The following is a 26,764-nucleotide window of genomic DNA, read 5'->3' as shown; positions in this document are numbered from 1 at the left end:
GGAAAATTAAGCAAATAATCAAACATATATTAGTTAATTAGTTAACATAGCTAAAATTAGTTAATTTACAATTCTCCACTAACATTTAGCATTTATTACTATTCGAATTTGTATAATTTACATGTTTATATAATTCAAAATTTGTATAATATAATTTGTATAACTTTTGTATAATGTAATTTTGTATAATATAATTTGTATAACTGATTAAAGTTCATATGTTTGTGTTTGTATAAAAAAAATTATTTCTAGTTTATACAAAAATACAACAACAACAACAACCCAGTGGAATCCCACACCGTGGGTTTGGAGAGGGTAAAATGTACGTAGACCTGACTCCTACCAAGGTAGGACGGTTGTTTCCGAGAGACCCTCGGCTCAATAGAAGCATAAAAAGATGTCAGATACGGTTAAGAAGTTTAAGAGGTTCAAAGCGATATGAGAAATGCAAATAACGTAACTGACATAGATAAAATAGAGTAATGAAAGTACAGAGAATAATACGTAATAACGGAAATCATAGCACAAGAAATTATAGTACACTAATGCTCCTACTAATAAGGTAGAATAACGAGATTTTGTACTAGCCTTCTACCCTAATATGGGTCCTCCACACCCTCCTATCTAAGGTCATGTCCTCGGTAAGCTGTAACTACGCCATGTCATGTCTAATCACCTCTCCTCTATATTTCTTCGGTCTACCTCTACCTCTTCTGAAACCATTCATGGCCAACCTCTCACACCTCCGCACTAGGGCATCTGTGTCTCTCCTCTTCACATGCCCAAACCATCTCAGTCGCACTTCCCGCATCTTATCTTCTACCAAGGTCACTCCTACCTTGTCTCGAATAGCCTAATTTCTAATCCTGTCACTCCTGGTATGCCCATACATCCAACATTCTCATCTCGGCAACTTTCATCCTTTGAATATAAATTCACTCGCAAATTATACAAACCTGCAAATTATACAAACAGACGAATTATACAAATAAATCAACTTAAGTTATAACTATATCTCATAAATATGCAAACTATACCTAAAAAGCATAATCAAAATATTTACGATTGTTTGAAAAATTTCCTCTAAATAAAAGAAATGAGATTTTTATAGAATCGTATTTTTCAATTCAAAGGATAAGTAATCATAGAAAATTCTATTAGTTCTTCCTTTCATTAGTGTTTAGACAACTAGAAATTTCTCCATCCTGTTACTTTTTTTGTCTTATTTGCATTTCATATTTAATTACTAGCTCTAATTCAGAATTGCTAAGTGTTAGGGGTGTTCAAAGGAAATTCACAAATTGCACCAAATCGATAAGAGAAATCAATTTGAGGAGAAAAAAAAAAGACTAATGATTTGGTTCGATATAGAGAAAAAAATCCAAAAATAATAAATATGATCTTAATTAAAAAAAATCGAAATCAAGTCAAAACGATACTATATTATACAACTTTATACATAAGTTATACTTTATGATATTGTTATAATGTAATTTGTAAGTATTTTTTTAATTTTTTTATAATTTATATTTTTAAATATATTATTTCAAGTCTGAACTTACTATTTTGGTTAGCATAGCCCTGCACATTGATGACCTCCACAAATGGGGAAATGGTCCAAAACTTTTTGTTTACCAAAAAAGGAAAAGTCATGTTCATATCCATTATCATCTCTTATTAATAGTGATTGTTTTATGGGTTTTCATTATCATTATTGTTGGCAGAGGTTTAATAGATTGTTTGATTTTTCATTAAAAATAACTAAATTAATTATGTTAATTTATTAAATGTATAAATTAAATCAAATTAATTTAACATAGGTTTTTTTTATTTTATTTTTGTTTTTATAACTACACTTTAATTGAAAAGGAGATCAAATTGAAGGGGTTATTCTCTTGATCATGTGATTTAATGTTACACTTGAAGTTCTCAATTGAAGGTTGTTCCCTTGATTGTGTGATTATATTATTTAATGACATCTTAATGACACTTAAATAAATAAAATAAAATAAAAAGAAGACCGAGAGTCTTTCGAAAACAGTCGTCCTACCTTTCAAGGTGGGGGTTAGGTCTGCGTACACTCTACCCCCCAGATCCCACATTGTGGGATTATACTGGGTTTGTTGTTGTTGTAAAATAAAAAGAAGTGCAATGACATCTTTAAGACTTTGTTTTAGAAAAACATATCAAAAGCTCACGAAAAGACACAATACATGTCAATTTTTTAGGAAATATAAACAAATTGGACTCATTAAAATAATTATTTTGTCCAAATTGGATCCAACCCAGTATATTTATGGGAAAATTAGCTAACATAGTTATAGTTTGAATTAATTATGGCTCTCGGTAAACATCTAACTGTAATTACAGTTTGAGTTTTGTACAAACATTATTATTGTATAGCGAATTATACAAATGTTGTGCATGAATTATATAGTGAAATATACAAATGTTATACAAAGAATGTGAATTATATAACGAATTATATAAACGTATATAAATATTGCACGAATTATACAAAAGTTGTTATAACTGTAGCTACGAATTGTTATTAGCAAACTATAGTTATGGAGCATAATTAAGATATTTTTGAATGGCTATATGCGAAAACTCCCTTATATTTATCCTTATTGGACCAACTGCCTAAATATTTTACCTGACTGCCCCCTCTCCCCAAATTGTAGCAAAAATGATTTTTTCCAATAATTTGTGGTCCTTAAATTGTACAATGAACTTCTTTTCTTATTCTCCTTTTTTTCTCTCTTAGTTGTTTATCTTTATTTTTTGGGGGGTAAATTTATATTGTTTCTCTTTTCATCTAATTTTCTTTTTGTTTTTTGGTGAGATTTTCTCTTTATTTCCTATTCATTTTCTCTATTTCTGATTATTTCTTTATTATTTATTATTTTTCTTTTTCTTTTTAATTTCTGTAATGACCCATTAGATTGTTTTGAGAACTAGAGCTTCTTATTTCATAAAAGACTCATCTCGTAAATTTTTAATTGGTATTTTGAACTATTCAATAACTATGATTATTTAGTTGAGGGTGAATTTAAATAACTAATTAAATTAATGGGTTAAAATGGTAATTTATTTAATATCCTATACCATTTTATTTATTTTTTCTTCAGGCCACTGATGGGTCTGGTGATGATGGATATTATGCATGACATGCTCACTAAGTTCCTCAAACTCAAACCTCCAGTTTTCCATGGTACTGAAAATGAGGATGCCTACGAATTTATTCTTAATTGCTATGGGAGGCTGCACAAGCTGGATATAGTGTATCAGCATAGAGTGGAGTTTGTGATTTTCCAGCTGTAGGGTGAGACCAAGCAGTGGTGGAGGGCCTATGGGGAGTGTCGTTCGCCTGTGTTGCCCCTACTTACTTGGGATCAGTTCCATGCTCTGTTTCTAGAGAAATATGTGCCCCGTACCTTGATGGATAGAAAGAAGGATGAATTTATGTCCCTTGAGCAGGAAGGGTTATCAGTGGCTGCTTATGAAGCGAAATTTCATGCACTATCCAAGTACGTTACTCAGCTGGTCACTACTGAGGAAGCGAGGGTCGGGTTGCTCGTGAAGGGGTTAAACCCCGAGGTGTAAGTACTTTTTATTCATATGACTTCATCCGGCAGGAGTTTCAATGAAGTCAAAAACTTTATTAAGAAAGTTGAAGGTGTGATAAAGGATGGGCAAGCCAACGCTTTGGCTAAAAGGCCCAAAAGTGCAGGTAACCTCCAAGGATCCCATTCAAAGGTTCAGGCAGGTCGGTGATTGTTGCCCGATCAATTCAGTCAGCACTGCGCGCTTTCACTGATAGTTTTTTAAGTACTCCACAGCCGCATCAGGCTCATGAGGATCAGGGAGGATCATTCCCAAGTAGTCACTCGTCTTTTAATCATGGTTATTTTAACTGTTAAGAGATGGGCCATATATGGAAGGAGTTCCCTCTCCCCCGCGAGACAGTCTCAGCACCCCAACAGACCAGAGTAGTGGTCTCAGCAGCTGGAGGGAATAGTGTCAAAGGACGTCCACAAAGTGGGGGAAGAGGAAATCTGAGAGGCCATGAGGGCCAAGGAAATAGTAGTGCAGGTCAAGGAGCAGCCCATCCAAGCAAGGAGGTGTCCAGTGAGGATAACAGGGATTATTTTTATGCATTCTCAGGAAAGACCGAGGTAGAGGCGTCTGACACAGTTATCATAAGTACTATTCTTATCTATGACCGGATGACTACTATTTTATTTGATCCAGATTCCATATATTCCTATGTGTTTGTAAGATATGACTTGTATTTTGATGCATTGTGTGATGTATTGGATGCCCCTGTTCATGTTTCTACCCCTGTTGGAGAGTCAGTCATAGTCACCCATGTATATCATTCTTGTTCTTTTGTGTTTATGAAATACCAGACTTGGGTTGACTTAGTGATCCTAGACATGACAGATTTTGATGTGATTTTAGGCATGACTTGGTTGTCCCCCTACTTTGTTGTACTTAATTGCAATGCAAAGACTGTGGCAGCTCAGAGCAGACAGAAGGAGTATGCAGACCGATAGGTCAGGGACATGGAGTTTATAGAGGGAGAGCAAGTGTTGTTGAAGGTTTCACTCATGAAGGGTGTGGTAAGATTCGGTAAGCAATGTAAGCTCAGTCCAAGGTATATTGGGTTGTTTGAAGTTCTTAAGCATATTGGAGAAGTGGCCTATGAGTTGGCTTTACCTCCAGGTTTGTCCGGAGTACACCCAGTGTTTCGTGTGTCTATGTTAAAGAAATATCACGGTGATGGAAACTATATTATTCGTTGGGATTCAGTCTTGCTTGATGAGAATTTGTCTTATGATGAGAAGCCTATAGCTATTCTGATAGGGAGGTCCGCAAGTTGAGGTCAAGGGAAATTGCATCTGTGAAGGTTCAATAAAAGAATCGTCCGGTTAAGGAGTCAACTTGGGAGAATGAGGCAAATATGCATGGAAGATAACACATTATACATATATCACACGCCTTAAAAATTCGACCTTTCTTCAAATCTAACATAAATGGGAGATGCTTATTGAACAAAAGCTAGAATTATTTCAGTGTAATTACTAATGATATGATATTTAGTGGGTAAAATAAGAGAATAAATACTTGATCGACTTTAGATGGATGTTTCATGCAAAGTCTTTAATCATGGTCCATGATAGCAAAATAGAACTTTTTTCATTTTAGTGTAGTGGCTCTCATTGTTCAATCAATCTTGCAATAAAAAAAGTAACTTTAGAAAGGGTCTTGTTTTTGTCAAAATGAAGTTGAGGGGCATCTGATCCTCATGAATTGTTCCACTCCATTAATCTCCACTTTCAGATCAAGGTTCCATTAATGTCTTCTACGTAATTCCAATTTAATTCCTTCATAATTAATATGTGTAGCCGAACTAGTTTTGGCCGGTAATTAAAGAGGTACCTAGTTTTGCCGGACAATAATTAACTCGAAAAAGAAAAATTAATCTAGATAACTCTATTCACTTTGTATATGATTGATAGAGTTGTACGATGATGGATAGTTATAACTTCACACTAGTCCAAGTAAGTTCATGTTTTCACCAAGGATTATAGTGCAATGGTGAGACTGTTTCACCCTTAATCACAGATCTCAGGTTCAAGCCCTAGAAATGAAAAGAATTCTATTGAGAGCGCTATCGCCGAATGGACCCTGCAGTGCGCAATTCGAATTTAATCGGAATTCCACAGGCTTCGAACACCAAATAAAAAATCAAAAAAAGGGAAATTTACATAAATGTACTACATTAAGAAAATATTTACCATTTATAACAATAATAATTTTTTTACTGAACACTTATATTACAATTATAATATAATTTTAATACATATTAGCGAGAATAATTTATAAAACTCATATAATACAAGTTTTATTCATGGATAATTTATTTATCACATACTTTAATACAATTATAATACATTGTGTCAATTTTCTTACCAAACAAGTATAATATATTTTAAAACACTTATAATACATTTATATTGCATGCATAATTTACTTTTAATACATAGTGAATATATTATAATATTGCTATAAAGGGTAATAAATAAAAAGTATCGCTAAAATCAATAATTATTTATTAAAAAGTGTTTTTCCTAGTAATTTTTTTAAAAAAAATCTCGTGTTTTCAATCATATGAGAAGTCTGTCCTGGGCTTTTTCTTCTATTTTATTGGTGTACATAAGAAAATCAACAAATCGTATTCAATTGAGAAAAAATTGCAATTAGCGATTTGATTTGATTTTAACTAAAAAAAATTAAATCGAACCAAACCAATCTAACTACATATATACAATTTTTATAAATATTTTATGTAAATTCTAAATGTTTCTTAACCTTTTTGTTATATAGTTTTTCTCTTTAAACATATTATTTCAAGTTTTGTCATAAATTTTGAATAGTCCAATGAGTTTTATAGCTCATAAATGCATGTTATTAATCAATTTAAATAAAATATATATCAAAATCAAATCAATACTAATGCTATAAATGAAATTATTTCAATATGAGGAATAACAATAATATATTAGATATCTACTTTTTAATTTTGCATTGGTTAATTTACATAGTGAAAATACATATCTTAATTTTTTATTTAATGTTAATTAGGTATGTAACTAATACTTATTCATCGTACTTATTTTGACACGACTTAATACTTTTAGAATATGACCATTTTCATTAAGGTTATTAATTAGCAATATTTGATTTGTGTGATTTCACTATTTTCTTTTACTGAATATTTTATTATAATATCATCATTCATCTCATATGTTATTAATTAAGAAACATCTTAGATAATTATATCTTATTAAGATTAAAGAAATATTTCAAGTACAAGTTATATATTTTGTGAGAAGACTTTATCAAGATAAAAAACTCAAAAAATCGAAAAATCTGAAAAGATCCAAAGTAAAAAATTCTTATTTTTGTTGATTTAGTTTAGTTTATAACTTTAAAATTCTAATACAATTAATTTGATTTGATATTTTAAAAACGAGAAGCAACCTGAAATAGGTACACCCCTAACCTCTCTTGGCTTCTCCCACAATTCACAGTCCTAATCTCATCTAAAAAAGTGAACAAAAAACCATAATCTTTATTAGACAATTAAACCCCTTATAATTGTGCAGAAGAATTGCAGCTTATTCGAATGGTTGTTACCGGTAATACTTCACTTTTAATCAAAGGTCTTGAGCTTAAATCAGAGAAAATAATAAATTTAATCTTTTTATTAATTTAAATAAATTTTTGCTTTGATTATTATTACTCAAATATTATTATATTATATTAATCTTTATCTTATTTTTCTTCCTTATCTTGCCATTAGTTTTAATTAATTTAATAATGTTGTTTTGTCCTTCACCCTATTTTTTCGGGGAAATTTACATAAATGTATCATTTATAGCAATAATAATTTTTTTCACTGAACACTTATATTACAATTATAATACAATTTTAATACATATTAGTGAGAATAATTTATAAAACTCATATAGTACAAGTTTTATTAATGGATAATTTATTTATCACATACTTTAATACACTTATAATACATTGTGTCAATTTCTTACCAAACAAGTATAATATATTTTAAAACACTTATAATACATTTATATTGCATGCATAATTTACTTTTAATACATAGTAGATATATCATAATATTGTCATATATTGCTATAAATGATAATAAATAAAAAGTATCGCTAAAATCAGTAATTATTTATTAAAAAACATTTTTTCTAGTAATTTTTGCATTTTTTTTATAATAGAGATTACCCAAATCCAATAGTGTTAAGAGTTAATTTCATCATATCATTATTCTTTTTCAAATTACAAAAATCTCTTAAATTTGGTGGAATCCGAATACATCCCAAAAATGCTCCAATAGATCGTGTCTCGGTTTCGGATACATCACTCAATGTCTTGATAGATCACGTCTCAATTTTGGATACATCACTTCTCTTTTCGATACATCACGTAAAGTAGTATATCCGATAAAGTGATATATCCGAAAATAGAAAAAAAATAAAATATATATATATATATATATATATATATATTAAATAATACAATACAACAATATATAATATACGGAAAAGGGTCAAAATTACCCTTGAACTTTGAAAAATAGTTTATTTATGCCATTCGTTCTACTTTAGGGCCAATTATACCCCTACCGTTATACTTTGGGCCAAATATGCCCTTGAGATTAAATCTGTTTTTTTATATATTTTTTAAAATCAGTTTATTTTATTTTAAATTTATTTTTAAAATCTGTTTTTATATCCATTTTTTAATCTATTTTTAAATCTGCTTTTTAAATTATTATTTTTAAAAATCTGTGAATGCAAATTTATTTTAAAAACAAATTTAAAATAGAATAAAATAAACATATTGTAAAAAATAGATAAAAAAACAGATTTAAAAATTTTTATTTTAAATTTGTTTTTAAAATCTGTTTTTATATGTTTTTTAAATCCATTTTTAATCTATTTTTAAATCTGCTTTTTAAATATATTTTTTTAAAATCTGTGAATGCAAATTTATTTTAAAAACAAATTTAAAATAAAATAAAATAAACATATTGTAAAAAATACATAAAAAACAGATTTTAAAAAAATAAATTAAAAAGCAGATTTAAAAATAGATAAAAAAAACGAAATAGATTTTTTTTAAAAAAATATTTTTAAAAAATGGTTTTAAAAACAGATTTAAAAAAAATTAAAAAACATATTTAAAAGGAGAAATAAGTTGACCACTGAGAAACTGACACGTGGCATTCTATTATACTGAAGGGCATATTTGGCCCAAAGTATAACGGTAGGGGTATAATTGGCCCTAAAGTAGAACGGAGGGCATAAATAAACTATTTTTCAAAGTTCAGGGATAATTTTGGCCCTATTCCGTATAATATATTATAAAACGATATTCAACTGATTGCTTTATAATTCATGTATAGCAAACAAAGTCCGTAGAATATGACATTAGGCCTTGGCCTTACGTAAATGAGTACTGTAGTAAATGCTGATACGAGTGGTCCTTAATAAAAGTAATAGGCTCCATTTTTCTAACTTTTTTTTATTATTGGAGCAGTACTGCAAGGATAATACAAAATGCAAAGGTGGAATGTAACGCTGGAAAGTTGTTCCTTTTATTACAGAAAAATTTTAAAAGATTATACTGTTCGAGAGATTTGATTCTGTAATTCAATCATAACGTTATTAATGAGGGCATAACATTAGATATCAAGATGAGGAGATTCACGTATAACCGTAGAAGTTTAGGATATAGCCAAGCGTTTGTTTTAATATTAACATATTCATATAGTCTTTGGCTTAGTAGCAGTCTAAAGCATTGTATATGTCATATTATTAGCCTATTTATGTAGGTTTTGATTTTTGGTATTTGTTATCATATGTTGTTTACGTGATCACACCTTATTATGGATGCTACGATTTGTTGTATATATATTTTACATTATTTTTTTATTAGTTATCATGTCTCATTTTCCCTTTCCATTATTACTTTAAATTGTTTTATTTGCGTAGAGGGTCTATCGAAAACAATATTTTTATACCTTCAAGAGGTAGAGATAAAGTCAATATACGCTCTACTCTCCCGATATCTTACTTTGTATGATTTCACTGAATATATTATTGTTGTTTGTTGATTTATATATATATATATTATAAGAGATTTTTATTTTCATTAATAAAAATATTTAAAAATTATTATTTCTTCTATTTAATTTATAAACGGTCATAAAAAACCATTTGTTCCGATTGTTCTGGATATGTCTGTAAAGAAAAGACCAAGACCATATATAATATTAGGGTCCATAGCTTTCTCAAAGTCCAAGGTAATGGAAGACTAGCTAAGTAGTTTTCATTGTGGAAAAAATAGAGGATTCTTGGGGGACATATCACACATATGCTGATTGTGATATATTCTATCTTATATTATTGGAGAGAAAAAGTAGAAGTGCAGACAAATGCTTTCCTACATAAAGCTGATTGAGCCAGCACAAAAGTTGCTCTATGCAGAAAATTACTTTCCAATAAAGATGAAATTAATAAGTAGACAAAAACAAAAGCGGAAGAAAATGTGAAACACGTTGATCTCTCTCTATATATAAAATAGATGTTAAGAGTTTTTAGGAAAGGAAAGTTAACTTCCTCTCCACTTCTTTTCTATCGTTCATTACTTGTAAGTTGTAAATACCCATATGCTGATTGTGATAGATTTAGTATTTAAATACTCGTAGTTGATTTAGATATGAGTTATACAGACATTAAATGTTATATAATTAAATAATATTATATTTGATAGAAGATTAGAAAGTAAGTTATTTAAATATAAAAATAATATAATATTTGATTTGTAATTTAGAAACATGCACAATTAATATATGCATAAATTATAAAAAAAATGATTTATTTTTTATATGAAATAAATAATACATAAATAATTAAACATTACATAATAAATAATTATATAACATAATATATAATTTTTTAATAAAATTATTAATATCTACATGACTCTAATCAATTATCAAAATTTGCATACTCTCATCAGTTATCAAATGATCCCTAATTTATTTATTTTTGGGTCAAATAACGACCCCCTAAGTTATTGTACAGCACTACAGCTATAGAGCACTAACGCTAGTGAAAAAAAGCAATGTTCTTTGTCCTTTTCTTCTTTTTATATTAAACTCCAATTTAGGTTGACTTGAATAATGTATAACTATTCGAAATTTTAGAGATATATTTTAATTTAACTAAAATTTTATTATTCTTGAATTTAATTTTTTATATTTTTATATATTTTTTGTGCTGATATGACACCTTTAATCAAGTAAGTTGATTGTATTTGTACAGATACGCCTATCATATCAACAAATATATTTTTAATTTTTTAAAAAACATTTTTAAACAAATAATTATTTTTTAAAGTTTTGAATTCTTTTTAAGTCTTCTTATTTTCTGTTGAAATAATAATTCAAAATTAAAGTAGGAATCTTAAATTGTTTAGAATTTGTTATTTGTTATTTATTTAATTCATGTCTAGTTAAAATTTATTTGTCTTAGTTTATATAGAAATAGGTTCTTTATTCCTAGTTTAATTTGACTTCTTACTATTATAAATAGGGATGTTGTTAAGTTATTTTCAATAGACAGAAACACACAAGAATATACAGAAAATACAGAAATTGAGAGAACTTGAAGTAAGATTCAAGAGATTTTGAGTTTATAAATAAAATATTTCCTTCATTTTCTTTATCTTATATTTAAATTAAATTAATAAAAGTATTTTTTTAAAAAAAAATTCCTTATATTTAAATATTTTTTAAGTTTATTTACCTTCATTCGTCGTCTTTACTCTTTTATTTTCTTATTGACTTTATCTACTCTTTTTATTTTCTTTGTCTTTCCTTTTAATTTGATTTCAAATTTAATTCTAAATGTCTTGTATTTAAAATAATTTAATTTCGAATGGATATCAAAATAAGTGAAAATCAAATAAAACATAAAAAAATTAAAATGTTAAAATAAATGACACTTTTTAATTATTTTTTAAGAAAATCCACATAAATTTTTAAAAATATTTAAAAGTAAAAAGATAAGAAATTAATGAAAAAAAATAAAAAGTTCAAAGTGAGGAAGAAATTAAAATAAATATTTTACAAAGAAAGAAGTGAAAATAATTGAATATATATATAAGTTTTAAATCAATAATTATGTGTACTAACTAATTATAATGTTACCAATTAAAAAAGGATATGTGGCCAATTTTTACGCTCATCACCTGCCTTCAAGAGAATATGCACACTTTCTGTGCTACGTCAACTTTTAAGGTGTATTTATTTCATTTTAAAATATTTAGACGTCAATTTTTAGAATGTATTTATACCATTTTAAAATAGTTTAGGAGGGGAGAAGATAATAGAATCATAGTTAAATTAAGATATATTTTTAAAATTTTAATTATAATTCAGATTACTTATGCATTATTTTTGTTATACACTTATGAGTTTATAGCCTTTATGCATTATCTTTGTTATACACTTGTAAGTTTATAGCAACATGTATATATAAAATATACCGCAAAACCAATAACATAAAGTGATAGCAACATGTATATATAAAATATACCGCAAAACCAATAACATAAAGTGATTGTGGATTTTGTGGAAAGCTAGGGGTCACTTGACCCCAATAAACGAAACTACTATGGAGCTAAAAACTTTATAAGGATTGATCTAATTCAATAACTTTAATTTAAATAATATATTTTTATTAAGAAACATTTTCAATATGTATATAATAAAAATAATAATATATTTAGTAAAATCTTATTAATTGGATCTGTGAAGCATATAAGGTATGGAGACTTTATCAATTATTAGAGATAAGTATTAAAAACACACTTAAATTATCTATTTTTTTTAGCATCATACCTAAACTATTGAGATTGTGAGTTTCATACCTAAACTATCACTTCTAATTTGAGAAACACACCTAAGTGGTGTGTGTAATACACTCTCTCTACTCTCTCTCTACTCTCTCTATTTTTTAATTTTTTTTTGCCATATGGCTAAAATATTCTATATTGATAAAAAATAAATAAACTATTAATATTAATTAAAAGTTAAAACTAAATTATTTCTATTCCCCCAAAAAATATTTTTTAAAAAAGCAAAATTATTTTTTTAAAAAAGTTATTTTTTTAAAGAAAGTTATTTTTCTCACTCATGTGTATAGTGTATGTATCTAACACAAAGCAAGAAAAAAATTTGGAAGCGGATGATTAGGTGTGGAGGGGTAAAATTTTTTTTTTTTTAAAAAATAAAAATAATATATAAATTATTATTTAAAGTGGGAGGGGAAGATGAAGTAAGAATTTTTTAAAAAAAATTTTATAAAAGAAATTTAAAAAATAAAAATAAAACAAAAAAAATTGGGGGAGGAGTATGGTGAGAAAAAGTGGTGGAGGAGGGTAATAAAAATATATATATTTTTAGGGTGGGATAGTAATACTTTAATATTTAATTTTAACTAATTTTAAGAATTTATTTAATTTTTATATATGTAAAATATTTTGTCTATGTGGAGTGTGATGTGACAAATCTTTTAAAATGATAGAGAGAGTGTAGCACACACACCATGGTGAGAGTGAAATAAAAGAGAGATGTGTGTTTATCAAATTAGGAAGTGATAATTTATGTATGAAACTCAGACTCCCAATAGTTTATGTATGAAACTCAAAAAAAAATGACAGTTTAAGTGTATTTTTGACACTTATCTCCAATTATTATCACTCAAAATCATTATTCTAAAATTTATAAAATTAAAATTCCAGCCTTGTATGTGAGTATACATGTTATCTCACCAAAAGTATAGTGATTTATTATGATTTTCAGCCCAGCTTTGCTTTTAAAATCAAACTCCTTCCTCAATTTTGAACAATAATCAAACTCTCCTTTCATCTCATGCATTATCTATTTTACCCTTGTTATATCATATTTATTTAATATCTTTTTATATTATATATAATTTACCTTTTAACATAGATACTTATAACTTTTTCTTTAAGTTTTTTAACATTATAAGTAGAATAATATTTTAAAGAATTTATCATAAAATTTAGTATTATTCTTATGACTGTTATTTCAATATAATATGTATTAAGTGTGTATAAATGTATGTATACGTATATTTTTCTTTTCTCCACTATTTTACTCCGTGTGTTTCATATTACTTGACTCTGCTTGATATATATGACACCCCTTAAAATATTAATAAGAGGTGTATTTTATTAAACTAACATTATTAATAGTATTTGAAACCTTAAATTTGACTACTACTATTTTATGCAGTTATTTAATACTAAGGGTAGAAATAAAAAAATATTAAAAATTTCTTAAATTTCATAAATTGGACAACTAAACTAAAACAACTATTTTTAGAATGAGAGACAAGTAATATAATGGTGGTGGATATTCTCTTCTATATAAATAAATAAGTCTTGATTGACATTAATGAAGTATTACATAAATTATAATCTAAAATAATTTAAAATGTAAATAATACAATCTTTAAAAAAATTTCCTTAATTAAATTAATTATTTGTATTTCCTACATTGAAATATATTTGTATAGTTACTATTCTTTGCTATTTTCACTTGCATGAATAAATATTAGAGTTTTAATTATTATTAATAAAATTAATTTTCTCACTATGCTAATTTACTTCATTATAAAATATCATTAACTTATATATTTAATTAGTATTTTTTACTTTTTTTATTCAAAAAATAATATTTATGCTTTTATGAAAAATTTGTTACATTAAATAAGAAAATAAAAATATCATAATTTCTAAAGAAGTAAAAAAAGAAATAATAAAAGAATATAATAGGTATTTTAAAAATTTAATTAATATAAAAAAGGGAAGAGAGTTTGATTTTAAAAAAAAAGTTGCTATTATTTAGTGCACCTGCAGCCATAATGTGAGTGCTCTTACTAATTTATTACTATTATAGTATGCTATTTTGAATTCTTACATATCATACTGATTTTCCCCGGTGCTTGCTGAAACAAAGATAATTTTGCTCTAAAGAATTTAATTTCCCTGAAGAAGTCATGTGAGTAATAGTTCTATCATATCCTTTTTGTTCTTCATCAACTTGCACTAGTGTATTTTGTTTTTTCCCTTCTGTTTCTGCTAGTTACTCAACGCTCTTCTCCGAAATCTCTTAATCTCTGATTATAGATCTATCTTCATTTAAGAATACTTTTAATTTCCATATCTGATTTGTCTTCTCATTTTTCAGTTAGATATATTTGACTTGATAATTTCAACTCCCTCTGTTTTTGTTTTTTTTGAAATTACATTTACTCCAAACTAATACATGTATTTAATATAACTTTACATGCCAATATCAAACAATGAAAGAAAGATATTTTGTTGGTTTATGTTTAGTACTATTTTTACTTCTTTTATCCTAAAGAATGATGTGAAGTTTTCATTCTAATATTTGGAAACTTTTAGGATTGTTTGATCATAATATTATTCACTTTTGTCTAAATAATTTTTTTACTTTATTTGAAAATCAATGTTTACTCCTGAAAATTCAAAATTCAATTTGAAATTGTATTTTACATTTGGAAAATAGTTAGTAATCTGTTTTTCAACTCACTACTCACATTTAGCATGAACATTATTCCAAAAATATTTGCCAAAAAATTAACTAAACACAACTCTATAAATTAAAAAAAAAATGTAAAAAAATGTGAAATTTATGACTCTATTCTCAAAAGAGAAAAGATATAAATTCACCATTGAAATTGTAGGTTTCTCCATCTCTTCTAAACTTCCCCCGATCTTCGGCCGGAGCTGTATGAGGCAAAAACTCCCTTTTTTAAAAAAGACATTCAAATTTTACGAGATCTTAATACACCCCAAATTAATTTAAAGTTAAATTATTAGACATTTTTTCGACATCTAACACAAAGAGTGTATATCACTCTCTGACAGAGCGCTAAAACTAAAAACAAATAAATTACTTTTTATTAAATATAATTATAACCCTTTATTTTCTCGTTTCAGTCTTTTTCTTTTTCTTTCTCTTTTACTTCTTTTTTCTACTTCTCCACCAGTGAAAGAAGTATTTTCTTTTTCTTTTTTTTTTCCTAGCCCAAATCATTAAGATAACAATAAAATTAATTCTTTCTTTTTTGTTATCTTCTTCATTCAAACTCAAAAGATTCAATTACCTTTTCTTTTATCTACAACTTAGAAGATCCATTTACTTTACCCATTTTTGTCATTTTTCTCAATTAAGGAATTCTTCGATGAGAAAGTACTATATTATGGAGTTTTGCTGCATCATTGTTGTAAAACTTTGTATAGAGTACTTCAAAACTCCATTGTTATCGTGTTGAACTCAATTATTGTAGTATTTAATTTGTCAATTAAGAAATTTCTTTGATTAGAGAGTATTATAGAACTCCATTACCTTCATGGTAATGGAGTTATGCATCATTGTTGTAATATTGTTGGAAAGGAGATGGTAGATTGGAGGTGATTATTAATTTTTAATTTGATAGTCAGTTTTCTCAATTTTAATTTTAGTTTAGTGATTTAATGATATTAACGGTGGAGGTGGTATTATAATAATGATGAAAATAGAGGCTACGCCAAAGAATTAGCCGCGATGACAACTACGCCAAGGACCGGCAGTGAAGAAGAGAGCAAGAGTAATGAAGAAGAAAGAAAAAATAAAAAAGGAAAAAAAGTTAATAAAATAAGAAAAAATAAAAATAAAATTAAAATTAATTTAGCACTTTCTTGCAATTAAAGTTGGATGAAAATTGGGATATAACAGTTTTAAATTATTTAAGGAAGCACTAGGACCCTTCGCAAATTCAATGTCTTTTTGAAAAAAACGCAATAATTTTAATGGTGATTTTATGTCTCAAAAATATCTTCTTCAAAAGTAAAGTTAACTACCTCTCCATTTCTTTTTCTATCGTTCATCCTTTTTTCTTGTAAAGATACTTTTAAATACTTGGGAATATATGCTGATTGTGATAGATTCAGTACTTAAATACTTGTAGTTGATTTGGATATGAATTGTGCATGCATTAAATTTTGTATAATTAAGTAATATCATATTTGATAGTGAATTAGAAAATAAGTTAATTCATATATAAAAGTAATATGATGTTTGGTTTTGTAATTTAGAAATTTGTATAATTAATATATGTATAAATTAGGAGAGAATTTATTTATTATTTTATATGAAATAACTAATAAATAGATAATTAATACATGAATAATTAAACACGACATAATTAATAATTACATAACATAGTATATAATTTTTTAATGAAATTATTAAATCTACTTAACTCTAATCAATTATCAAAATCCGCATAACTATCATCAATTATCAAATGATCTCTAATTTATTTATTTTTGGGTTAAATAACGACCCCTAAGTGATTGTACAGCTATAAGAGCATCTAACGCTACTGAAGAAAAGCAATGTTAGTTGTCCTTTTCTTCTTTTTCTTTTCTACTAAACTCCAATTTAGGTTGCTGCTACATTTGACCCTGCGTATTAATATGTTTGTTGCTATCTTTATCTCTTAGATGAACATTTTACTAAATAAAAATATAATTAATTGATTTTTTTTTATTTCTATAATTAATATATTTTTGAAGTTTAAATAAATTTTGAAAATTCAAAAACTTCTTTTTTTCAAGAGCCTAATTAATATGAGCTAAAGACAAAATAGTAAAATTAAACAATTTATTAATAATTTCTTTATTATCATGTAAAATGCAAAGTGCTCATTTAATATAAAACGGAGATAGTATAAGGGATAAATATACAAGCCCCTGTTTGAATTAACTTAAAGTTGGTCAAACCTATTTTAAAATCATTTTTAGCTTTGAGAGTATATGACAAAGTTAAAAATAACTTAAAAGTAAGTTAAAAATAACTTTTAAAAAGTTAAAACCCAAAAATAGGATTTTTTCTGCTTTTTATTTTTTGGCTTAAAAGTCATTTTAATTTAACTTTTTATTTTTTAACTTAAAGCTATTTTTTTTTGAAATTCCAGCGACGCATCTTAATTTAACTAAGATTTTATTATCCTTAAATTCATTTTTTTATATTTTTGTGCACCTTTTGTGTTGACTTGACACTTTTAACCAAGTAAGTTGGTTGTGTTTATACAAACGCGCCTACCATATCATCAAATAAATTTTTAATTTTTAAAAATAAAATTAAAAACAATAATTATTCTTTTAAGTTTTTAATTCTTTTTAAATCTTCTTATTTTCTTCACATAGTTTTTTTTTAAAATTCTTGTATTTAAACCTTTTTAAAGTTTATTTACCTTCATTCATTGTCTTTACTCTTTTATTTTTTTTAGTGATTTACTCCTTTTATTTTCTTTGTCTTTCCTTTTGATTTGATTTTAAATTTAATTTTAAAGTGCCTTGTATTTAAAATAATTTAATTTCGAATGGATATCAAAATAAGTGAAAAATCAAATAAAACATAAAAAATTAAAACGTTAACATAAAAGACACTTTTTAATTATTTTTTTAAAAAAAATCCGCATAATTTTTTTTTTAAAATAGAAAGTAAAAAGATAAGAAATTAATGAAAAAAAAGTTTAAAGTGAGGAAGAAATTAAAATAAGTATTTTACAATGAAAGAAATGAAAATAATTAAATATATATAAGTTTTAAATCAATAATTATGTATACTAACAAATTATAAAGTTACCAATTAAAAAATGACATGTGTCCAATTTTTATGCTCATCACTTGCCTTCTAGAGAGTATGTATACTCTCTATGTTATGTCAACTTATAGGGTGTATTTATTCCATTTTAAAATAGTTTAGACGTCAACTTTTAGGATGTGTTTATTCTATTTTAAAATAATTTAGAGGGGATAATAAGACCATAATTAAATTAAGATATATCTCTGAAATTTCGATTATAATTGAGAATTACTTAATTATGCATTATCTTTGTTATAAGTTTATAGCCGTGTATATATATATATATATATATATATATATATATATATATATATATATATATATACCAATAGCATAAAGTAATTGTGGATTTTGTTGAAAGCTACGGGTCACCACACCCCAATAAATGAAAATACTATGGAGCTAAAACCTTATATTTGGATTAAGAAATATATTGGATAATAATAATAATAATAATAATAATAATAATAATAATAATAATAATAATAATATATTAAGTGAAATTTTATTAATTGGATCTGCAGAGCATACAGGTATGCAGATCTTATCATTATCTCCAGGAAGTAGAGATGTTACTTCTGCAAAAACTTTGGCTCAAGTGTCTTAAATCCAAATAAAAAAAAATGAAACAATTAAAAAAATGTAGGTGTTAATAAGAAAGACAATGTAAAGGTTACAAGAAAAAAAATAATAACATCAAAATAGCGTGATAATCGAAATGAGATAGACAACAATAATATGCCAATCCTCCACTAACTTTCACTCATACTAACCTTCTATCCTAATACGCATCATCCACTCCATATATTGAATATGTATGAATCTTAAATTTAAAATCCAAATATTATTCTAAAATTCATAAAATTAAAATTTTGTGCGTGAGTAGACATGTTCTCTCACCAAAAGTATAGTGATTTATTATTCTCAGATATATTCCTTAATCCACCTGAACCCCTAACGTGAGTGCTCTTACTAATTTATTACTATTATTGTATGCTATTTTGAGATTCTTACATATCATACTGATTTTCCCAGTGCTTGCTGAAACAAAGATAATTTTGCTCTGAAGAATTTAATTTCCCTGACGAAGTCATGTGAGTAATAGTTCTATCATCTCTCTTTTGTTCTTCATCAACTTGCACTAGTGTATTTTGTTCTTTCCCTTCTGTTTCTGCTAGTTACTCTACGGGTTGTCCGGTGCACTAAGCTCTGCTCCGAAATCCCCTAATCTCTGATTATAGATCTATCTTCATTTAAGAATACTTTTAATTTACATATCTGATTTGTCTTCTCATTTCTCAGGTAGATATATTTGACTTGATAATTTCAACTCCCTCTGTTTTTTTTCTTTTGAAATTACATTTACTACAACCTAATGCATGTATTTAATATAACTTAACATGCCAATATCAGACAATTAAAGAAAGATATTTTGTTGGTTTATGTTTAGTACTGTTTTTACTTCTTTTATCCTAAAGAATGATGTTGAAGTTGTTTCATTCTAATATTTGGAAACTTTTAGGATTGTTTGATCATAACAGTATTCACTTTTGCCTAAATGATTTTTTACTTTATTTGAAAATCAATGTTTATTCCTGAAAATTGGAAATTCAACTTGAAATTGTATTTTAAATTTGGAAAATAGTTCATAAATCTGTTTTTCAACTCACTACTCCCATTAAGCATGAATATTATTCCAAAAGAACTTGCGAAAAATGCAACTAAACTCTATAAATTCAAAAAAAAAAGGAGGTGAAAATATGTGAAATCTATGGCCAAACACCTAGTAATATACCGTTCGAAAATTGTGTTAGGGCATGGATACAAATTGGAGTTGTTTTTAAATTTTTCTGAGTAATGTGAAGTGAAATTAGTTTATTGGTGTTTTCAAATTCCGGAATTTTATGGGAAAAAAAAAACTCGTAGTTTTCAATATGATATGGTTTAATGTGGATAACTCTGTTATGTTCATGTTAGTTTTCATCTTTCTGATTGTCTAAAGTCTGTGTAGTATTACACTAATGAGATTTCTGAAAAAACGTTTTGCAGAGGAAAAATGATTGAAGATGCGATAGTTAATGTGACTATCCAGATGCTAATTAAGGGTTTGGTTGACAAAGTTGATGCTGAAGTTCAATATGTTCTTGGATTTGAACATGAGTTTGATAAGATGAAGTCAGAGCTTGTAAGTTTGCAATCATACCTCGGTGATGTGGACAGGCACAGAGAGAAGTACGACACTCTTAAGGATGCTTCTTCTAGACTACAAGATCTGATTTATAGAATTGATGATTTGGTCATTGACTGCCAGAACCGAGTAGAGTATGAAAAGATGAAAAACAGGCATTTCTCATATATTTCTCCACGTGGAATTTATTTCCGTAATCAGATTGGAAAGAAGTTGGCAGAAATCAACAGGGATATAGTGAGTATCCGTCAATTATTGAACATTATTCCCGCTATGGCTAGTCTTGTAGATAAGAGTGAAGAACTTGTAAGTAGGGGTAGTGGAAGGATTCGATGGACATCAGACATCATCGATGAATCTCAGATCGTTGGCTTAGCTGAAGATACAAAGACACTAAAAGAGTGGATCCTTCCTTTCAACGGATCGTTACAACTAATTGGCGTTGTGGGGATGGCAGGTGTTGGCAAAACCACACTTGCCCAAAAGATTTACAACGATAAAGACGTTTGTTCATCCTTTGAAGAGAAAATTTGGGTTTGTAAATCAAAATTTGGTGAGCTTGAGATCATGAGGAGTATTGTGCAACAACTCACAAAGACGGATCATGGGTCAGATAAAATTTTCTTGTTGAAGACAATTCATGAACAACTTTCCAACAAAAAATACTTAATTGTCATGGATGATGTGTGGAGCATTGATGACGGGTGGTGGAAACGGATCTTTGAAGGACTGCCCAAAACAGAGAAGCAGAACAGCTGCATCATTATTACATCTAGAAATGAAGTCGTCGTTAGGGAAATGGGAGTCGAGGAAGAACAAATTCATCGACCCAAGGTTCTTTCGGAGAAAGAGGGGTGGTTGTTATTTTGCAAGGTTGCATTCGCGTCATCCAAGGGAAAATGCGAGGATACTGAACTAGAACAAGTTGGAAAAGACATCCTGAAGAAATGTGGTCGTCTTCCCCTAGCAATCAAGGCAATTGGAGGTCTATTGTCATCGAAATCTCAGTTGCGTTCCGTGTGGCAGGAGGTATATAAAGATTTGCCTCAGATATTGGCAAATGAAAGCAAGAGCCAAGATTCTTTAATGGCTACTCTGCAACTAAGTTACGATGATCTTTCTCTCCAGCTAAAGCAGTGTATTCTATGTTTCGCAATTTATCCAGAGGATTATGAGATACAGGTTGATCAACTGGCAAATTGGTGGATTGGAGAAGGATTCATTTACAAGAAAGGGAAAAAAATTGCAAGAAAAATGGCTCTTGAATGTTTATCAGAATTGATAAGTCGATGCCTCGTTGAAGCTGTGAGGAAAAGAAACTATGACGGGAGAGTTTACAGTTGCAAGATGCATGACTTGGTTCGAGATATGATAATCAGAGTTGCAATAGAAGAGAGCTTTTGCAGTTTAGATGAGAATAATACAAACATAGCCACAAAAGATTCTCGCCGAATGGGTGTGACAGATGAAACAAAACTGGAGCCCTTGGCTGGAAACTCAAAGTTAAGGGCACTTCTTCTCAACAAAGCCTATTGCATGGGCTTCACTAGGCAGGTTGCATTGGCTCAAGTCAAGTCTCTCCGGGTTTTAGACCTCTCACACAGCAAGTTTGAGGAGAGTCTCCAATTTTGTGAAGAGGATATGTGGCATTGGATCACATCCTTGAAACGTCTAGCCTATTTGAGTTTTCGAGACGTGGCAAATTTGACTAAACTGCCAAAATCCATCAAGAAGTTATGGGGCCTCCAAATTTTGGTACTTGGTGAATGCAAGAACTTAAAACAGCTCCCCAAATCAATCACCCTTCTTTCAAAGCTGATCGTCTTGGATGTGGGGAATTGTACCTCTCTTTCTTATCTACCACGCGGTCTCTCCAAACTCTCCCATCTTCAAGAATTGTATGGCTTCAAGATACCTGATGCAACGATACGAAATGCATGTCACTTGCGTGATCTAAAGGATCTGAGGGAACTTCAAGTATTACAATTGGATTTCATGGATGGAAGCATGATAGAGGAAGACGAACTAACAGTACTCGAAAAATTTCAACATCTAAGGATGCTAATTGTTAATGCTGGTGACCGTAAAGATGATATTTTCTTAGAGAGGATGGAGAAGTTGTCACCACCTAAATCTCTCGAAGAATTGTATCTAAGGCACTTCAATGGACCTACTACACCAGCATGGATAGCCCCTGATTTGCTAGATCAACTACATTATCTTTGTATCGAAGAATCCAGCGTGCTACAACAATTGAGCAACAGTTTCAGGGGTAGTGATGAAAAGAAATGGAAAATCGAAGGACTTTGCTTGAAATGCTTGCCAAATCTAGAGGAGACATGGGACGGAATCAGAAGTGCAATACCTGGCCTAAAGTATGTGGAAACAAGCCACTGTGGATCGCTGAAATCGTTCAATTGTTCTGTTAAGAATATAGGATTTTGGAGGAAACCAGAGGAAGAAAATGAAGAGCCAAATGTTGTTCCCCTCATGGAAGGACACCATCACAAAGATGAGATGAACTAGTTTCTTAGTATTCAGTTTGTGGCATTGTTTGCTTTCTATTTATGTTGTTATTTACAAGTTGTATTAGTTTGATGCATTTCTCATTTCACTTTTGGTTTGTAACAATATTGTAAGTAGCTTTCACTATTGTGGTATTTAGATTAGTTATATGGATGTATGGAATAGCCAGTGTTGCAATAACAATTAAGAGTGGTTATGTTGTAGATGCTGTACTAGAGTGGTTTTCTTGTGGCTTCCCTGCCCAACTGTATTCACTGATAGTTTTGTCTATAGTTTGGGCCAAATTGAAATCTTAACTTTTTGGATATAAGCTTCGGATATTTGGATTATGAGTTGGATTTTGGATTTTATTTTAAAATTTATGAATTTCAAATTCAATATCCGATTTAGTACTACGGATTTTGATTATTCAAAAATTCAAAACTTTTATGTCTTATATTGATGTTCAGCTCTACTCATATCACATGTGTATTCAATGCTAATAAGTCCAATTTCAAAGGTGTAATTGATTAGTACCGTACGACCCTAATCACTATAGTGTCAACTGTAATATGAAATTACACGCCTCATATGGAATTACACGACATGGGTGGCGTAAATCCTTGTTAATTGTATGAAGTCATATATTTTAAGAAGAGAAAATTATTTGCTGTATTGGGACTGTTAACTGTTATGACTTGCCTTGAAGGCTAAAAAATTAAAATCGAAAATCTGAAATATCCAAATTAAAACCAAACTTAAGAAATCAAATTTAATCCAAGGTTATTTGAATTGGCTTTAGATTATAATTTCTTCAATCCAAGAACTAAAAATTCAAATTGAAATTTTTATATCCAATTTGAACAGCTTGAACGCCCATCCCTAAACAAGGAGATCAAAAGGACTCTCCCATTTTTAATATTGTTGTGTAATTTCCTGGAGACCAAGAGAGACTCTGGCTCAAGAAATGAGGTAAGTTGTACATTCTGTTGGACCAAATATTTCTGCTTTTATTTTGGTTTCTTTTGAACTATAGAGTCGCACATTAAACAAAAATAACAAATACTGAAAATATAATTAGGCTTCTTAATTACAGTTTGTCTAATTATGTTCTATAACTATAATTTCAGTTGCTATGTCAATTTTCATTTATATATCTCGCTGCATTATACAAATTGAGTTTTCAAAGAGATTTCATATACAAATACAAATTTGATTTAGAGATTTGTATATGAGCCCTTAAATTCGTTTTGTAGACAAATACATACCTTTAGAGATTTATATATGAGCCCCAAATTTGTATAATAGTAAATTTTATTAAATTATAGCCATGATTCATAAATATGTGAAATTATAACTATATTAAATAATACACTAATAATATTTGCTAATTCTCGTAATTTTTCCTTAGAATAATAGCCCGCAAATATATGGCTAATAATTAAAGGCCCAATGTGTAACTTTTTCCTTTTATTTGTAGAAGAAGAGTTCCTTACAAAGGCCTGGTGACAATCCTTCTTGGACTCGAGTCCGGGTTGTTCTTCGATAGTCAGATTAACGAGCTAAAGTGTATCAAATTAGTACCAAGAAATATTATTTCTAATTGAATATTTCTTGATAAATATTTTTCTTCAAAAATTTCCTAGAAACTATTGGAAGTTAGAGGAGGGGACTCAAAAAAGAAAAGGAGAGAAATTAGGGTGTTTTCGGTAATGATGGTAAATGTATTCTAGGAAAGTAAGTGTGTTGTTTACTTTTTTTTTTTTTTGATCGATATGTAAGTAAAAAATATTATTCTTAAATTATTTATATATAATCTAGACAAATAGTTAAATACCATGGAAGGTGAGAGTCGAGTGTAGGGGAGTGGAGTGACGGGCAGGTGGGCTACAAGGTTAGGGATCAAACATACACATGAGGTGTGTTGGAAGGTGCAGAGGACACTATAATCGAGAATGTCACTTGTGTAACCTAATTTCTTTTACTTCCACAAGAGAAATCAACTTTCTCAATATTTATAAGTGTTGGGTAACGCCAACATCCTGTCTATGGCAAAGCCCACGAGAGGACTGAGGTGGCCGGGGCCTGAATAATGATCGAACATGACACTTGCTCGGTAAATTTAGTTAAGAAATGAAGTTGCATCTTTGCTATCAGCTATAACTTTAGGCGTGATGGTAAGCGCTTATGACGCTTCCTTTATGGACTTAATTAAGAAATAAATTTGTGCCTTTGCTATTAGATATAACTTTTGGAATGATGATAAACACTTAATTCTAACATGAAAGAACTTATTTTCCTAAAAATTTAATTACCCAAATATAAGAAAATCGACAAATATTATTTTTGAAAATATTTTTCTCCATACCGAACGCACCCTAAGAATCAATAACAACCTCACAATAATAATAACAAGAAATACTAACAACAAGATTATTGAATAATAGAAATTTGTTATTAAAACCTTTAAGCATTTGTAGCTATTCATCACATTTTCTTAGAAAGGAAACAAAATACGTACTATTTAGGTCTGATGAACTGGTATTAGTCCAAAAGAATTGTCAAATTGACAAGTGCAGAAACAGAGTCCGAACTGTCTGGCAGCTGACAGACAATTGGTATACGTGTGGATTATTAAAATTATATGTATATACATATAGTGTTTTAAGGGGTAGAAGTCAAGAGGATCGATGTTGATTGCCATAAACAATTAAAGATGTCAAGTTCATATATACAAAGGCGGAGCTAAAGTTTAAAATTTATAGGTTTAAAATTTTATTTTCTTTTTAAGTTATTGAATTTTAAATTAAAATTTATTACCTATTTAATGAATTTCTTATTATAAATTCAAAATTTAAACTAAAATTACTAAATTCGACTGAACCCGTAACTAACCCTGACTCCACAATACACGCTACATTTTCCCACAATATCTATCATGCAACCATTGTAGGGGACAAATGGACTCTAAGACTAAAAGCTATCATGATCAAGCTCCCTTTCATTGTCTTTTCACTTTTTGATAGTTCATAATTTTCCACATAAATATTGTCTTCTCATATTTGCCATATTATTCGAGTGAAGTTTAGCTAGGTGAGTTGGATTGTTTCATTTTTGCAGCTAACTTTGGTCCCATTTGTAAACCAAAGAAGCTGCATGAACGATAGGGATTTAAAAGTTTGCACTATTGAACTACAGGGTATATATAATAAAGGATTGGTCAAGATTTGTCAATAAATGTGGAGTAGTACTCTCAATGGCAGCATGCATGCATCTTATTTTATAAAAAAATAAAGTGCTTTTAAATTCTATGGTGATATATATTACCAACAAATTAATTCTTCTTTTGATGTCTTACAAATCTAGTCACATTATAATTGCCTTTTCATGATCCATCATGTCAAGTAGACTTTAGTTAATTAGCTGAGAAAAAGTTTAGCAACATCTCATCTTCTTTAAATCATCTAGCCAATCTACAATTTGAGGTGTATGGGGATAAAAAATAACAATTTTAAGATAAAATGTAGAATTATTTTATCTTGTATTTGTTTGAACTTTTTATTGCAAGATTAACAATTTAGGGATTAATTATTTAACAATTGTTGTACCAACATGATTTGTGGTGCAGCGGTGGGACTGCTCCATCCTTAACCAGAGGTCTCGAATTTGAGCCCTAGATATATAGAGAAAATTTTATTAGGAGCCTTGTAGTACGC

General features: G+C 28.5%; 1 protein-coding gene across 1 annotated transcript; it reads left to right on the top strand.

Moving 5' to 3' along the window:
* Positions 1-14,571: 14,571 nt before the first annotated feature.
* Positions 14,572-23,327, top strand: LOC129891747 (disease resistance RPP13-like protein 4). Its single transcript, XM_055967214.1, has 3 exons — positions 14,572-14,695; positions 19,391-19,449; positions 20,405-23,327. The coding sequence occupies exon 3, from the start codon at positions 20,412-20,414 to the stop codon at positions 23,067-23,069; it is 2,658 nt and encodes an 885-aa protein (XP_055823189.1). The 5' UTR covers positions 14,572-14,695; positions 19,391-19,449; positions 20,405-20,411; the 3' UTR covers positions 23,070-23,327.
* Positions 23,328-26,764: the final 3,437 nt, after the last annotated feature.

The sequence above is a fragment of the Solanum dulcamara genome, chromosome 6 (genome assembly GCF_947179165.1).
Source record: "Solanum dulcamara chromosome 6, daSolDulc1.2, whole genome shotgun sequence".
Lineage (NCBI taxonomy): Eukaryota > Viridiplantae > Streptophyta > Magnoliopsida > Solanales > Solanaceae > Solanum > Solanum dulcamara.
This window is presented reverse-complemented; position numbering and strand designations above follow the sequence as displayed.

What these genes read in the sequence shown, in the direction of transcription:
- LOC129891747 (XM_055967214.1), top strand. Translation starts at nt 20,412, where the DNA reads ATGATTGAAGATGCGATAGTTAATGTGACTATCCAGATGCTAATTAAG.